We start from the raw sequence: 17597 nt of genomic DNA on the forward strand, positions 1-17597 counted from the left end.
AATCAATACTTCACTCGATCACGACAAGAAAGGGTTTTGTTAAATCAAGAAACTCGCTGAACTAACTAAAACATTTTTGCCAACTAAATCGAAATTGTTGAATTGAAATCGTTGTATTTTGAACAAACAAGGGATACTACATCGAAGTGAATGGACTCTAACAAAATCTATTTTGTAATTGGTTCAAGAATAACTTTTCCTTCGTACAGGATATCATTGTCTTCTATGCGTCCGCAAAAAAATACATTTTATGCACGCGTCGTCTGTGTATAAATAAGGGATTTTCAACTTATTTTAACAGTTTATTTATTCATCTGTTCACGTTAATATATTACATCGTTGTAAAGTTTTCATTAGTTTAATAATTCACGTTATTCGTTGTTTAATTACGCTGTATAAAATACGCCCACCTTCAAAATGATCTTTGTTTAGGTTTTTGTACATTAGAGAAGCGCATGCAATTTTTTTTTTTTCTTTTATATCTCAATTATAATTATTCTTCTTGCACCTTTTTCACCTCCTTCTACACAGTTATATAAATTAGTTATTATTCGCCAAATCTTGTGCGTTGCGCCTATACGGATGTGTATAGTTATCTTTAAATATATACAACGCTTACACACACGAACCTTTGCGATAAAAATAAATAGCTCAACATTGCGATGCCTAAAACACATCGAATATACAATAACTATAATTCGATAATAACCTCCCCACGAGGTATTATTATTTATTTATTATAGCGATCAGTTGAAGATGGTTTAATCTAAAGCAGTGCTTTTTGAAAATTCTACGTTTGTCCTATATAAAGCGTTAGTTTTGACATAACTGGATCTTAAGCCGATTAGAAACAATTTACGTATACCTATTAAAAACCTGACGTTTGTTTAAATGATGTTTATTAAATTTCGCCGGATGACGGAGAGAGAATAATATTTGAAGAAAAGCAGTTACGTGAAAAGTAAAGGAACCAAAGTAAAAACCGAACCTGTCAAAGGTATATAATGCGTGTATACGATCAGTCCTTACTAACTTTTGCCACTCCAAATATAGCGATTATGTTGCGTATATCCACTCCGATCGTAGCAAACCTAGCGACAAAAAAAAAAAAAAAAAAAAAAATGCACTAAAAAAATTATTTCTCTTCCCAACTAACTTGGAGCGCGAGGCAACCACGGTGAAAAATGGATTCCGAGGGTAAAAAAGCGACAGCGAAGGCCTGTGCCTCTTGGCCTCCGCAAGTCCTCGGGCCCAAGAAACTAATCGTCCCTATATACTCTCCATGATTACGTTGATTATTAATTTCACAACATATTGTTCAAGTAAATTGAAAATTAATCACGGTATCAAAAGCCGAATCTCTCTCACCTAATTTCTGTTCTTTACTGTGTTTATACATGTGCTTTTGGGCGGCGTTTTTAAGCTCATTCGAAAATCGGCTACTCGTTTCGATCTCCCCGTTACTCAGAGAAAAAAGAAAAAAGAAAAGAGAAAAAAAAAAAAAAAATGAAAAACAAAAGTACTCACGACGTTAGACGGGTATGAAAATTATCTGTACGAATCGTCATATTTTCTTGGTGAAATTCATGTGCAGGTTTTTGCGTTGATTCATCCATCAACGATTCATACCTTCACGGAATGATCTCGTGAAATTTTCTGCACGTTTCGAAGTCGGAGGGAATTCGGGGGTCGGATATCGCGGGGTCGCGGAGGAAATTAAAAGGGGAAGATCGCGGGAAAGTCGGGAAGGTTCCTCGCAAAATTTCGATCATCGCGGCAAGAGCTAATGCTGGTATCCGGGTGCAAAGTATTGGGTTCCCGGGGGTGCCCGGTACCCGGGATACGTGCTGTTCAGGGCGTGTTGGGCGAAGAAGCGGCTGTAGTCCTTGTTGACGCGACGCGGCCTCACCGCTGGTCCTTTCGCAAGCTCGAGTCTCGCCCTGTTTTCCGCCTCCGTCTGAGCCTTGACCGACTCTGGCGGCCACTTTTGATCACCCCTCATGTTTCCGTGAACCGTTCCTTTCGTCGCTGCCGGTTGGGCTTGATAGACCGGAGCTGGTATCTGGAAGTGCGAGCATGCAACTGTAGGTATGCGAGATTTGGTGTTGCCACAGACAGTAAACGTAGTGTCGGCAGCTGTAAATTGCATTGTATGGCTGCTTGTGCCACATTTTCTCGTAATTCTAATAATATTTGAACCACTATTTTAACGGTATCTATTTTACTAGATTTTTTTTTATTAATTATACGATATTGAAAATGAAACAGTTCGGCAAAGTTACCACGGATTCGAATTCATTAAGAAACAACAATTGTGCACGGTATGATTTGTGTGCAGAATTTGAATTCCGATTCAAGAGAACTCGCGATGTGGAAAAATTGTTCGATACGTTTTTAAGGGACGAAAATTCTGTCGCTATTGATATTCTCGTTTCTGACGTTCCGGTGAATCAACACGTAGTATTTTCCGTTAATTTATTTTATTCCTTTAATTAATTTTACCCACCACCGACGAATAATAGGCTAATTTATTACCTCTTAAAGGGTTTAATTGTTTTGCACCGTACATGAAGCGAAATCATTTCGACGGGATTTTTTAACCTTGATCTTAGACCGGTTATAGAATTTATCTACATGTATAACGATCAGAAGATCGCTCATTCAAAGACACAATTATAGGACAATGTTGAAATTGTTTTACTACAAATGAGTGCATCACGAGCATCGTGTTTTAAAATAGACAAATCTAAATCTGTAAGTCGCAAGGTAGAATTAAAAAAAAATAATAATTTCTTCATTCTTCACAAGTCAGACAATATACCTGAGAAATTGGTGGCTCAGGTCTGAGTGTTATAGTAGATGGTGGTGGCGAGAAGGTGGAGCGTGTAGGTGCCGGTGAAAATTGACTCTGCGGGGGTGGCTGCGAAGGAAGAACCCGCACGCCCTGACTCGGAATCTGGTTTTGCTGAAATTCAATTTAACATAACACGTTCACATTTGCAACCGCCAGAGATGGTGTTATCTTCGACGTAAGATGCACTCCTGCATAGTCACGGCAAATGCTGGACAATCTATTTCAGTTTTACGCTCATTATTAAACGGTAAATGCTGTATATTGTGTAATTCCTCAGTTCTTTCGAATGCATGGTTTTACACTCAAAGCAATCGCTGAAATACAATTAAAGGATACGCTTGCGTGCAGTGGATACCGTATACATATATCGATGTAAAATGATCCTCAGTATTGTGACATAAAACATGTTTTCAAAATTAATAACATCCAGAAAATGTCGAAACTCTTGCAGAATAATGATAGTGAAGCTGACTGATGTGAGTGATCACGTTTTATCCCCTTTTGAATTTGGAGTATGGATTAATTGGATCCCGCAATTACAAAGTTTCACGATTAGGGTATAATTATTGTAGGATGATTCGTCGTGTTCGTAAAGCAATTCAGTTATACATTGTCGTTCAACATCCACCAGTCGACCGACTCACCCAAGGTGGTGTACAATTATTCAGAACTGATGCTACTGAATAAATATTTTTTCCAGATAAGAATTTTTCTCTACTTCGCGATCAAATTCGGTAATATTGTTAATATGTAGATTCACTTTGTGCTCGCGAAAAATTGCGCAAACTATAACGATGCTGGATCAGAGAAGAGATGATTGGTCGATTGGAATATTTTGAATACAGAAAAGTGTTTTTCCGAGAGTCTTTAATTAAGTAACTGCAGATAAGAACGCTGTAATTTTGAAGATTGAAAACTGACTGACGGAAAACGCGTCTCTGGGTTTGTAATATACGAGGGTGAGAGTTGAAAAAAAATCACAAAAATCTCAAGAGCCAACAATACCAATTTTGCCTTGGAATAAATATACATTACATACGTACAGAAGTGATTTTCATGGGTTATATTTTGGGTCATTAAAATTTAGTCAACATCTAATATCCAACGAGCTTCGAAATTCAGTATAACGGCCACAATAAAAATGCGAGTGTGTCTGACAGTAGCCAATTTAGATTTTCCATTCAAGTTCGAACCGGCCTATGACGAATACTGTGAAAAATAAACATTCTAACACAATAGTCGAACGTTATTTGAGAGCGTAATATTTTGACCCATAAAATTTCTCCCAAGCATCTTTTCACTCCCTCGAATTCAACCCACAAAAATCACTCGCACACGTATCGTAGCGAGGAGAAAAGGGCACGAATCGAGTCTCAAAACCGACAGCCAATAATTTCGGTAGCCTGGACAGCCCGTAATGTGAGCAGACGAACCTGTTGAGGAGTAACAGGTTGTTGCCACGGTGCCTGGGCCGGCTGTGATTGCCAAATTGGTGGCTGCTGATTACGGTTTGGCAAGGGTGACGTAGCCGGGGGTGTGACGGGAGCCCAACCCTTGGGTGCTGCTGACTGGAAGTTCAAGGGTTGACGAAGCGTGCCCCCGGGGCTTGCGGGTGACGGAGAAGGCGGAAAGTTCGCGAGTTGCACTAGTCCCTGGGGGACCTGAGCGCTAGGGGGTTGCGGAGAAGGACCGGAAGCCGGGCTGCTTCCATACGACGCAAAGTCTCCCACGCCTCGTGTCTGGGGCAAAAAACAATGAAAAAAATCAAAGGGGTTGCAGTGAACAAGTTGGGTAGCCAATTGTGCAGTTCTCGCGATAATCATCGAGCCGCGTTAATTACACGAATTAATTATACCCCGTTGTTATCGCCCACCGCCGTCTATGAATAATTACGTGCAGTTTCGGGATTCGGGGGAGTTTATGTGTGCAATTGTGAGTTTTTTTAACGACTGTCAACGAAAAGTGTCGTTGGTGCAGGGGGACTCTACCTTTGATTGGACTGGCTCTTGTTCCACGTAAGTGAATTGCTGATCTTCCGGCGGTGGAGGCCAAGCCACTCGTTTCAAACCTGCAACAAGTGCTCCGGTTATTTCAGGTACGGTACAGAACGGTTAGTAAGGGTGCGTGGTTTTATAGGTAAGAAAAAACGTGCGACTCGCGGTTTCAAAGCCGTGAAGTACTTCAGCTAGTTCACGTTGTGCCAATCAAGGGCCTTGAGCCCAACTGATCGTGAGAACATCTGTTATTTACGAAATTATTATAATTTCTAGTTTGCCTGTTTGCTTAGCGACTTCAATATTGCTTCAAAATATTCTCACGACGGCTCATTTTACTCCTTATTCTTTCCGTGATTGCGCAAAGAACGTCAAAAAACGGGTGAGTTTCCTCAGTTGATAATTACTACAAGGAGTACTACACGACCTTAAAGAACGCGAGCTGTATGAGTTTTAGTGACGACTTAAAAGTTGGAGACACTGTTGTTGACCAGTTCATCCAATCTCCCATGATCCGATTTTTATTCGTAATCACATTTTATTGGCAATCAGATATGAAATAAAGTTGTATAATTCTTAGATAAAAATCGAAGTTCAACTGAAAACGGTCGTCATTTTGCGAATGAAATTCAATCGCGCAGGCAAAGAAGTATTCGAATATTTTGTCTCTAAATTAGAAGTGTATCGATGGAGCCGTTTTTGAATTTCGTGGGTACCGCAAAACATTATGTTACCGAGTGAAATCGTTCACCTTATTGTCAATAAAAATATTCCCGATTAATTGATTCTGACGAAAAATTTGCGAACCAAGCTCGATCTCCATACGTATGAACAAAAAAACCCCGATCGCATTGAATAATTAACTGTCGAGATACGAATTCTAAAAATTCACCCACTTATTTCCACTTACTCGTATGTACGGTATATTCCCTCTTAAAAACGTTGTCTCTTTCGTTTTTCCGCCGTCTTTGTTCGGTTTGCACGAGAATAACATTCGCTAATTTTTCGGCGGAATTTTGTAAATATCCGACAAGCGTGACTCGTGGCTTGTATAGCTATTTGGCTAGTCCCTGCAGCATTCGTGCGTCAAGCGTTAGTGAGTCAAGCTCGTTTATTTATATCGAGCAACAGGAAAGATTATAGGACAAGCTACGTTAACACAGGACAACGTAACGCTCTTCAATTAGCAACTGTATTTTTAAAATTCTAATCGAGAATCTCTTACTCAGTTCCCACTTTATATATGCCGAAAAAATATGCATATAAGTTTGAGGTGCGGAATTTTTTTTAGGCAGAAAAAGAGGGGCCTCATTTTTGAATAATTCGAAGTTTAGTTCGGTGAAAAACCTAATTCCTCAACGTAGGGCCAACAGCGATGTCATGCGGATATTTTACAGAATTAGACAGATTGCATCAGTGCGTGACTGATCTTTGAACGGTTAGCCAGAACTTGCAAACATGATTGTCCGACGGATTATCATCACAGTTGGGGCCAAGTTTATATTTGAAAATTAATGTTGCCACATTGTCGCACGCGAGAACGCAAAGAATCGGCCTTGTATCGCGTCTATTTTCGGAAATTAACAATTTACATGGGTCCTCCGATTCTGTGAAAATATTCTTGATGGGCGTCCAGCCCCGCTGAAAGATACACGATCATTTTCATCTATTTTTCCACTTTGCTCTAGAGCACATGTCGCTTAATTTAAAATTCCCGACAACTTTATGGCCTTCGTTCACAGACACAGTTATGAGCTGTATCAGAATTCGTGTTTTAAGGAGCATAAATCATTGTGAAAAATTTATCTAACGCGTCGAGCGTCGAGTGAGTCGATTGCAAGAATCGTTGTCCATTATTTTATCAATTTGCTCGCAAAAATTTTCCCGTTTTTATTCGCAATTTCTTAGTTTAGTCATTCTTTCTCTCATATCCTTTTTACTACCATCAGTCTCTTTGCATCATTTAACTTGCCCAACATTGTTCTAAATGTAAATAATAAACTCTATTCTACTCTATTCTGTATTTCATGTCTAATCGTAACTACCTGTCATAAATGAATTGTTTCTACTTATATTTTTCGTAGCAGTTGTTAAGCCAGTAACGGGGACATTTTTGCCAATAAGTGAGCGATTGACAGATTGCAATACATTACAATTACATCTATTTTATTTAATTTGATTTTAACGAACATGTAAATAAAACAGCTGGCTATACACTCTATGGTGTCGATTCTTTATTTCCTAAAAATTCCTTAACAGGTGCCTAGCGGTCCGATTAATTAGTAGATTGTCTCGTTTCTTCCGACGAATGAATCACTGCAGGGATTATGTAAGCTTTACAGAAATAAATTACAAGATGTGGAAACGTACAGACTCGAAGAAATATCGACAAATTAATTTAAACTCATTTCGCAGCTGGGTTATTCGACTCGCGCGTAAAGTATTACAGCTATAAGTTTTTCTTTCTCGATTCACGATCAGTCTGTGTCATAGTTTAGACATTTTAAACGATCATGACATCGATCAGTGTAAAATAGCCGTAATAGCCAGAAAAAAAGAATACCTGATAAACTGCCATAAATTGTACAAAGAATCTTGATTATTTCCTTACTTATTACGGTATGGGTAAAAAAAATAAATAAATAAATAAACAGATCGATAAAGTGAAAACTGGCTCCATGCCGGGAGTTCTGAACGATATCTGTGTTTATATATTTTTGGCATCCGCACGAAGTCGTTATGGGCTCGTGTTTCGGACTTGTCGAACACAAAAATCAAAGGGTGACTAAAGCACTTGAAGGAAAATCTTATCGACAGGTGTCACCTGTCGAGCTAATCTAATTACCGTTGAAGAACACCAAAGTTAATCGAAACAGTATTTCCACGACTACATACGTATAATTTGACACAAAACCACAAGATTTTATTATTAAAATAAATAATTTCCACACCAAATCACAAGCATGTTAATTTTCGCAGTCGCAGAAGATGAGGCAAAAAATTCACAGAATTAATGTGACAAAACGCAATGCACGAAAAATGATCGGAAGCGAAGAATAAAGTAAGTATTGATAGGTAAAGACGTAAATAAATAACAAATCAACAGGGCACACGCCATACTTGTGTTCTCCAAACTGTCTTCTACTCTAGTCCGCGGTGTCTCCGGTGGTTTGCCACGTCCGACTATTAATCGTCGTCGAACTTGACTATACTTTTGGCTATATGTATTCGGAACCAGCGGTTATGCGAAAGCCCGATTTCGAGCTTTCGAGTCTTGATGAAGCGGCCGGTAGTGGGGCGAAACTAGGTGAGCGTGCGCGTCTAGCGATGAATTTTGTATATTATATGGAAACCGCTTAGCGGTTTGTGACATACAAGGAGAGGGCTGGGTTGAAAACGGGCTGATTTTACCTCGGGCCGGGCGCAAAAGTAGGCGACAGTAGCGGCCGTCGCGGGGGCAAAAGGGGGGCCAACAACCGCGGTAGCGGCTGCGGGGACGCAACAGGCGGCGGGCTTCCGCCGTCGTCAGGATCAATGGCGTCTCGTCGTCTCCAGGGTGAATTGGCCGGGAGGAAAAGCATGAGGAAAGAAGCGAAGCGTATACACGAAATTCAAACGAATTCGGTTGAAAAAAAATCACCGCTAAGAGCGACGAGTTTTCGGTGAAATTCACCGTTTGACGCCTGCGGGCAGGCAACCCGTGCTACGTTCTTTATCGCGCTACCTTAATGGGAGTGGAGGTGCTTTGCGGTTGGTTGCCTATTTACCGGCGTCGAGCGGTGCGTTTCACAGAAAACTAAAGATGCTGTACTTGTTAGTCGTTTAGTCACCGAGACCTGCGAGCGAAGCGTTATTTTGCAAATTGTCGTGTATCGGCCTACACGGTAACGTTTGACAAGCCGATTTTTCGTCATTTTGACCTTGTAATTAAGTGCTACGTATTTTTAAACTGGTTATTTTGAATATCGGTAAAGGCTGGCAGCGATGAGAATGTATCGGGGTGGGGTTCGTGGATACATGACCGTACAAAATTAGCTCGGATTAATATGTATCTGAACATGACGCTCGTTCGTCGTTCAGCTTTGGTTCTCAATCAAGTCGAAGCTTCGTACCGTCCTTATTTTTTCTCCGCGTCTCGGGGGTTCGTCGTGATAAATTGTGAAAATAAATTTATTCTAAACAGCGAACCAGATTTTAATCTTTCATCGCTTAGCTTGTATTTAGATTTCCATGCTGATGCAGAAACTAATTTCAAACTCACTCGGTTGTCCGCCGTTGCGTTGTCTAGCTTCCTCTTCTTCGAGCATGCGAAGAACGGCGCTATTTTGCAGATTCGCCGGCTTGGCCAATTGGTTGAAGTCGATACTGGAAAACAGATTTATACGCTTAGCACAGCGGGTTCGGTTGATTCGAGTTATACCATACATGTTCAAAAATTTGTAACTCATGCTAAACGTCGTAGGTTTTTTGACAATCAAATGCTATCCCACATATGCAAACAATATGCAAACGCACTTCAGAAAACAGTCAGAAAAATAATCCATCCAGAAGACGTACATGCCGGATACAGGAATTTATTTTTTAGCAAGCAATAACCATAATTTTTTATTGAATAGAATTTCTGTAAATTAAAAAAACCCAGAGTAATCCCCTTTTAACGATTTACTAATAAACTTCCAAAGACCGTCACGTGTCCACTGTACTTTGTAATTAACTGTACGATTTCTTATTTCTCTTGCTGAGTAAACACGTTACCGGCGATTTTCGTTTCTCTGTAAATTTCACGCGAAAAGTGTAACTTTTTATTAAGACTATTGGAAGCGACAGAGAAATGAATGAAAAATTAGGTCGAATTTTGCACGCAGTTTTAAAATCGAAGGCGCGAATAATACGACGTGTATACTTATAAACGTGAAAAAGCACCTTTTTTGGGCGATCATTTTGCAGCTAAGCTCCTGTGGTTGCACGAAACCAGACGCACGTCCGCGACACGACAACTTTGGTCTGCCAAATGCTAAACTAAGTCAAGTACACAATGGCTTGCGCAAGGAGCTGAAGAGGTGACGGGGTTTTTGCTATATCAGTCGCTCGATTTGGGGAGCGAGGAGGGCGCGGAACTCCCTAGGGAGGGAACAGAATCACAAGGCAAAAATTACACAGACACGCGAGTTTATTTGCGGCATTTAGGAATCACTTACTTACTAAAAATACCCCGATTGCTAACGAAACCGACCCGACGTTATAGGTATACGGATGAATAGCTTATGGATCCGAGATTCGGGCATTTCGCGCGTGAATCACCGACGTCGCGTCGAGACGCTTGGCGTCGGTTTAGCCGCGTCTCGCGAATAAACGTCATCGGCTGTCAATCGCCCGGCCAATAACCGCCGACACCTCACGTTTGCTCTGAGTAAATATCTCTCAATGTATTTCACCGTCTTTTGGCGTCTACCAGATCGAGATGCTGCCACGCTGTCTGTTTGTTTGTCTGTCTTTTCTCGTTGCAGCTCGCCGTCCGCGTCGCTGCCAAGATGAACGTGTTTTACATTTCAATGCCAAAAACGGCTGGTAATTAGTCGTTGTTACGGTTGAACAGTTCTAATTACCGCTATACTCCTTCCTTTGCGAAATACAATTGTAAACATTGGAATGAAATCTCGAAATAGCTACATTTCAATCGACAAATTTACCGCTACGGATTTCACTAATAGAATTTGACGTACGTACAAATTGAATTGAACCGCTGACGCGATTAGTTTGGCAGGAATTCAATTAATTCTCTAGCACGGATAATGCCGTTGTTGTTAAGACGAATAGGTAATGCAATGCAATGCAGCTGTCATTCGTATTTATAATATTTCAATTGAAATTCCTTGTAATAAATGAATCTTTGTGCCGTCACTCTCGTATGTAATTCTTTATTTCATGTATATTTTATACAGATTCGATTTCCGAGGGCTTTCAGAAGAATAGCAATGAGCAAATTTATTGGACACCCTATTTCTGTGTTTGTGTTTGTGAGTTACAAATCTTTCTACGCTCATTTTGTGAGAAACGTAACTAATTGTAAGCGTATTTCGTACGGGAAAGGAATCTGATTTTCTTACCCGACAGCACCGTTGGATAGAACTTGAGTCTGGCGTTCGAGTGTCTCTTGCACCGACTGCGGAGAGTAGAGTTTGATGGGTGAGTTGAACTGCTTGTTCACGAACTTTGGCCCCTGGCCCGCCATCGTTCACTTCCTTTATAATTTCTTCTAACTACTGTAAAATAAATATTTATGCCGCTTACGACACCATTCAACATACAAAATCGACTCTTGCAGGATTTTCAACAATTATGCTGGATTCATTACACCTGTCGGTTACGTGAACCGAACGCATAGGAATGTCTTTAGTAATTTCAGAATGAATATTTTTTCTTCGATAGGACTAGACTGAGAGAAAAATACGGTACACGCATGGTTGCGTAGAGTCTCAACTTTGGTTTATGACTCAGTTTCTACTTACCCTGAAAAGTATGCTAGTTTTATCGATTTTTATGCTAAGGATGATAATTTTAGTGGCTTATCTTGACCTTAAGTAAGGTTGAGGACAATTTCATCACATCATTCAAAAAATGCAGTTAATTGTTTTTAGCATGTTCATTTCTACTAAATAACCGAATGGTGAATTTGGATCTTGACAAGGTTGCTTGTGTATTCTCTCTGAAGTAGAAACATTGGTGAAACTGAAGTGTGGGTAAGAAATTCTTGTGATAACAAGGGTTCGTTATAGGCAGCTGATGGAGTCTTGTAGATATACTCCGTTGTTCCGCGTCAATGTCGAAGTTTGCTTTGGGCTATAAGCGTCGCCGAGACAAGATCAGGCCTAAAAATACGAGAAGTGCTCTCGATAGATCGTAATATTGACCCTGACTAAAGGTGTTAAAAATTCCCCAAGACCAACCACCTAGACCTCGATAAGATAGAGGTGCTCAATTAAATAAGGGCTGGACTCAACGCGACAGACCTAAAATTATATTGTTCATCTCTAAGTGAATTTCGATCTGTGTAAATTATAGGTGTCCGACGTAAGGCCATAAACTGGGATGTTAAAGATACTGCTTTCTCATACACGTACAATAAATCTGGCCGTTAATCTTCGACGCGTCGTCCTCGTCGAAGAACGTTAGGAAACAGCTGTGCCGACGTGTTACATACGCACACATTCTTCATTGCGGCATGTGCCAAGTGACGTGATATTTTGATTGGAGTATCTCTAGTTTTTTTTTTTTTTTTTTTTTTTTTTTATATTTCTACATTATCAAAATTTTTAGTGCCGATATTCGATTTAACGAACCCTGGATATATGCTTTGAACGGTGGTATAATTGATCAGCTGGAAAGTTCGTTTCTTCATTACTTCGTGTTTTTCTCACTCCCTCTTTTCTTCCCTCAACAGCTGAGACTTCAGTTATCTCGCTTGTGAAAAGTGTTTACCTTGGCTGAAACACATTTTCTTTTGCGTCGTGGGTTGTTTTCACTTAATCACCCATTGTAACGGTTCACAAAGCGTCGCGAGCTTGCACATTCCAGCACCTCGGTACCAAAAATTTAGCGTTCGTATCAGAAATTCGCAACATGCACTGTCGTATTTTTAGCCGTAGCTTCGCGACGCTGGTAAACGAGTGCGGTATGATTACCTCAGCTTGCAAAATTCCTCGCAAATTAAGATGCCGTATATGTATGCATATATAACTATAACTCGCGATGGAAGACCTCGTAGGTGAAAAAATTCACAGGATAAATTTTGGCTAGGATCAATGACGAAGCATTTGTTTACATTGGAAAAGAATTTGGAAGCTATATTATATCACCGCCGTCAAAATGGATACGTAAAACCAAAACACTTCGAAGCTGAATTAATAAATAGAAAGAAGATGAAGCTTGGAAGATTACCGACCCTGAACTCGATGAAATAAATCCTGTGCTCGATTGAAAGTTAGTGGGAAATAACAATAATCATGCGGATGATTTCGCTATTGGAATAATTTGTGCATCGTTGTTACTTTGTCCGTAATTGTCAACTCATCTAGTTTTATTTTCGACTTTCGAACAATGGGAAATAAAATAAAGTACAGCGTGGTTAAAACTCGATGAGAATCTTTGCGATCAGGTTTTGTACGTCGAAACGCGGTTGAGTCACCTGTTGACGGTGGTTACCGATTTGGCTCGGTCTGGTGATGGCGAAGACACAAAAGCCAAGTATTCGCCCGCGACCTTTTTGAGAACCCCGAAATTCCTCCGCGTTCCCTTTCACCGAGGTTAAGCCCTCGAAGCCTCTCCGTCATCCGGTAAAACGTTCAAGGGTATTTTTGACGGAATATTTACCCCGTGAATAATGTGGTTTTTTTAACGGAAGGTTTTCGATGAAACTTTTCGATGGTATTCAGTATCGTAATTAGATACTAAACTAAGCTAACACGTCTAAGCTTGAAGAGCTCTTGAATTTTTATAACGCGCTTGCTCTAACAACTCTTATACGTTTCAATCCTGGAATAAAGTGTTTGGAATGTCAAAGTACCAGAAGTTACCCACACAGGCAAAAGAAACATTAATTCCGCTGGACAGCTATACGGTGAAGTAGGAAGAAGTCTGTGAACGAGATACCGTGTAGAAGGCGGGAGAAATAGATGAGTCGACAGAGTATTCTGGAATCTGTGCCAGAAAAACAGGGCCGAAGAGAAGATCCCGGACGTGAAAAACGAGTGAAAATCACTATTATAGAATGGTACTTAAATCATCGCTTCGTTATGTATATACTGACAAAAGTTCACGAGGGTACGTTGACATGCTTTCGAACTCAACGTTTCAGTGCTTGTCACTTGAAAGATATTCGGAAGCTAAAGTCATGATTATCGCTAACGTTGTTGGCAAATATTCTTCGGGGAAATCTGCTCTCACAGGAAAATTGATTACGTCATGCTTCGAGGGATCCTCAAAGGGTTACACAGTATGATTTTGGAAGAAGTGTGAAAACAAATCGACTGAATATTTGTTTCAATTGCCATCGAACATCGGAAGTTCGGATTTATTGCCAATTTATGACTATAAAATTTGACTTTTTCGATAATCTATTGGCTGGATGCGACAAAGCGGTGGACTAATCGGACTACATCGGGTTAGAAAAATGAATGCTTCTATTCTCGAGTGTCAATTATAATCGCTGTCAAAGTTTTCGGTAGCGATCTTCTTTAGGACGACAAGATGCAGAGGGTATCGATAAGCGTTATATCAAGTTCACGTGAAACGGTTTGACATCGCGGTTGAAAAATGATCTGACCCAATTATATCGGGAAACCTAACCGAATTATCGCCAAACAGGTATATAATAAATCAGACCCTCGTGCGTCAGAGGCGGTTTTAAGGTGAACGCGTGTCATCAAAGAAGAGAATTATAGGTGCGTCCCTGCGGTTTTGGCCGTACTCACACCTATGCGGTTTAAATTTAGCGCGGATTCCTCCGAATATACGTGTATATCGACTTTGCATACTTATACGCAAAAAGTTCGCCGCGAGACGTGTATAATATGCGCGTTCGTGAAATTTCGGAAAAGCTCGCACGGCCTCGGGAAATCCCGAAAGGTCCGAATCTACGATACGTTGGTCGGGTTGGATTACCAGCGGGGGTGGTTAACGCCGAATGGAACGAGGGTGGCATTTACCATTGACGAAACTCGCGGAAGGCCCGTGAAAACCGACGAATAATAACCGACCGTTCGCCAGAGGCGTATTCGTAGGTATAGGGCATTGCCACGCTGGAACAATATCGCTCATCTCGACTTTTTTCGGAACCTAGCGTTTTATATATTCCCAAGAGTATTTTTATAATATTATATTTTCGCACCTGTTACGTAACGCAAATTGGGACGCCTGACCGCGAGGTATATCCATCACTGACCGCGAGGCTTCCTTATAATTTGCTTCGAAGAGGCTCTTTGGACCGAGAATTGCATGGGATATTATCTTTCCGTACCTTGATGGCCGTATAAATTTTTCCAAATTTTCTCGATATAAACTTTTTCAGGCAAACTGTTATCGAAATGTGCAAAATCAAGTCGTCACTATTACGCTGTATCGCCAAACATTGCAGAGAATTTTTCGATTTTTTTAATTCGGTCAAGCAGAAATTTTGCATATTTTAAAAAATCTCTACGAATCACTTTTAAAAACTCCCTCACGCCGAAATGTTTCGATCATTTGGTGCAGTCGGAACTGTTTTTATAACGTTTCGATGTCCGGAAGAAAAAATGTCGAAGTTTTCGGATTAAAAACTACGACAGTTGAGATTCAATATTTGATTTGACTTGATTTAAACAGTATTATGAAAGATTCATAACATCCGATAAGGCTCCCTTGATTTTTTTTTCTCATCTTTCCAATGACATTCGAACGGGGATCATGTATGTGATACGAATAGTTTAAGGAAATTGTGAACATTTTAAGGATACAAGCATTAATAACTATTATTCATGAATGTTGTGTGATCGAATTTCCCAAATCGATGAAATTACACCGTTAGCTGTATTTGTACAGCTCATCAGTTCTATTTCTCACAACAATCGATCAAGTTTCTCAGATTTTTTTCTGTTGCTCAAGTGAAACATGAAAGCTATAAAACAGCACGTATCTATTATACGTACAAACAATAGAATTTTTTGAAAAATGACCACACGTTTAGCAGACGAATCAGCGTCGATGACCGTGAGAGCCTAAATCACCGGTTTAACATAAAGTTTAAAAGAAGAAAATAACTTGGCCTATAATAAATTAAACAGTGGTCCGCAAGAAGAGGAAATCTTTGCATATTTAGCATGGCATAATTAATACGGTTTATTTTCAAAGTACCGAAAGGGTAAAGCTAATTTTCCCTGTAGCTGATGAATTCTTTCCAGTCAACCGTCGTTTATTTATGGCGAATAAGTTACTATAAATGTTGATCCGTGCACATCGTAATAATAACGCGGATAAGCGGACGGATGATCGCGAAGCGAGTGACACATTATACTTAAACGGAGGGACGATGTCACGATGACGCTTGACAGTAATTAAACTCCGGCGACCCTGGCACCCTTCGAGCCGGTAAGAGGCACTTTTTTTTTTTAGAACCCTGCAACAAGGCAGCGATCCCCGCAGCCGTGCAGGGGAAAGTGGCGACAAGTCTCAAATATACAGTGAATCACGTTTCAAGTTGTAACTTACCTTAAGCGTAACTTGCGTTACGAGCCGTTCTCCCGAAGGTGGAACACACTCAACTCAACTCGAGTAAGCTCAAACGCTGAAAAGCAACGACGATCCTCTTCCAGCCACCGTTGCCCACCGCGCTAAGCTATTTTCGTATACCCACCTAGCGTCTTTGCGAGCAAAAGTCTTGAATTTCTAGAGATTTTCTAAAAATTCACTGGTCAACACCTCCGTCATACAGCGGTGCCACGGTCCGGCTTTACGCGGTTTGGATTCTACATTTTATAATTCGAATTATCGTAGTTACCAAACGCGTACGATGCACTTCACGAATTTCGTCCCAAGCATGCGCGCGCCCCCGCGTTTTAGCGCTCAATTTTTTTTTTTTTTTTCATACTTGTTTTAGTCTTTCACGGTTTCAAATACATGCAAGTTTCCCATCTTGTACCGTTCCCTAGCCAATTATTTGAAACAGGAATAACGTTTAGTCGGACTATTATCGGGGTACTTGGCTCAATATACACGCACTATATGCCAAATTAGATTGTAAACATTTTCGAAGCGGAGGGACGTGTTAATTTATTTTCGAAACTAGCGTGGCGCACTGCGAACAAGGCGAAGAAAGCTCAATCGTCAGAAGCTTTTAGAGAAGGTTATTGAGAGAAACTATTAGGCATTTATCATCTTCAAATACCTGCTGTGAACAATGATAAACAATTTGGAAAATCCTGCCAAGTATAAAATACCGTCTGATAGAAAAGTTTGAAAAAAAAAAATCACCTCAAAGTTTCGAATAAAGCGTCAAAAGCTGTATTGCCTTCGTGCAACTGTTTGTTAACCTTATTTCTCACGAATAATTATTTTATTTCCCATTATTATGAACATATAATTTTAAGGTGCTTACAGCTACGTTTTTCTCCCGTACGAGTGCATGAAAGATGTAGCAATGTTTTCACAATTTTCAATCAACGCCTGAAACGATCACAATGTTCCCATTTTAAAATTCTTATAACGCACGTTTAACGCGAGGAAATAAATGTATCGAAATCAAAAATGTATATAAACGCTAGACAATTTTTATTCATTCTTCCCTCAAGGTCTAGTCTTCTTTCGCATCTATTTGTGGAAAATGAACGACGCATTTGAGTGAAATTAATTTAGAACTCAGAAGAAAGATACGCGCATGATCTGAAAGACGATGTATAATGCATTTGTCCTCCTTAAATAGCGAGAATGAATTTAAAAATTATACATATAATCATTCATGCAAAGTCTGTATGTTTATACTGTATTAAATTAAATTATATTGTATACCTTACATATGTTATGTGTAGAATGAATGATTATGTTTGAAGTAAATGGTTTCCAATCAAAACTCATCGAATTTTGTTACCACGATTGTTGAGAAGTGTCGCGGCTCATCCGAAGTTAATAAATTTCATGCGATATTCGTGCAATTTATAAACCGAGAACGAATTAGTTAGGTCCAAGTCTTAAAAAATTATAGAATTTGAAAGAAATTCACG

At 39.9% G+C, this 17597-nt stretch overlaps 1 protein-coding gene across 2 annotated transcripts; it reads right to left on the reverse strand.

Annotated features, from left to right (window-relative positions):
• Positions 1–289: 289 nt before the first annotated feature.
• On the reverse strand, positions 290–16237 carry LOC107224019 (extensin). 2 transcript variants are annotated; one of them, XM_015663919.2, is made up of 7 exons: positions 16090–16237; positions 10956–11111; positions 9110–9213; positions 4843–4922; positions 4288–4593; positions 2822–2965; positions 290–2062 (listed from the first exon to the last, which is right to left on the reverse strand). In XM_015663919.2, exons 2-7 carry the CDS (start codon positions 11078–11080, stop codon positions 1784–1786), a joined length of 1038 nt encoding a protein of 345 aa, XP_015519405.1. In that variant the 5' UTR covers positions 11081–11111; positions 16090–16237; the 3' UTR covers positions 290–1783. The 2 variants fall into 2 exon arrangements, with proteins under 2 accessions (XP_015519405.1, XP_015519407.1); XM_015663921.2 differs by lacking the exons at positions 10956–11111; positions 16090–16237 and adding an exon at positions 9772–9924.
• Positions 16238–17597: the final 1360 nt, after the last annotated feature.

This window comes from Neodiprion lecontei, chromosome 3, assembly GCF_021901455.1.
Source record: "Neodiprion lecontei isolate iyNeoLeco1 chromosome 3, iyNeoLeco1.1, whole genome shotgun sequence".
Classification (NCBI taxonomy): domain Eukaryota; kingdom Metazoa; phylum Arthropoda; class Insecta; order Hymenoptera; family Diprionidae; genus Neodiprion; species Neodiprion lecontei.

Excerpts from the sequence above, each read along its gene's own strand:
- LOC107224019 (XM_015663919.2), bottom strand. The coding sequence starts at position 11,080 with ATGGCGGGCCAGGGGCCAAAGTTCGTGAACAAGCAGTTCAACTCACCC. Across the intron at positions 9,214-10,955 it reads CTATCCAACGGTGCTGTCGG|TATCGACTTCAACCAATTGG; the intron begins GTAAGAAAATCA and ends TCTGTTTTCCAG. Across the intron at positions 4,594-4,842 it reads AAGAGCCAGTCCAATCAAAG|ACACGAGGCGTGGGAGACTT; the intron begins GTAGAGTCCCCC and ends TTTTTGCCCCAG.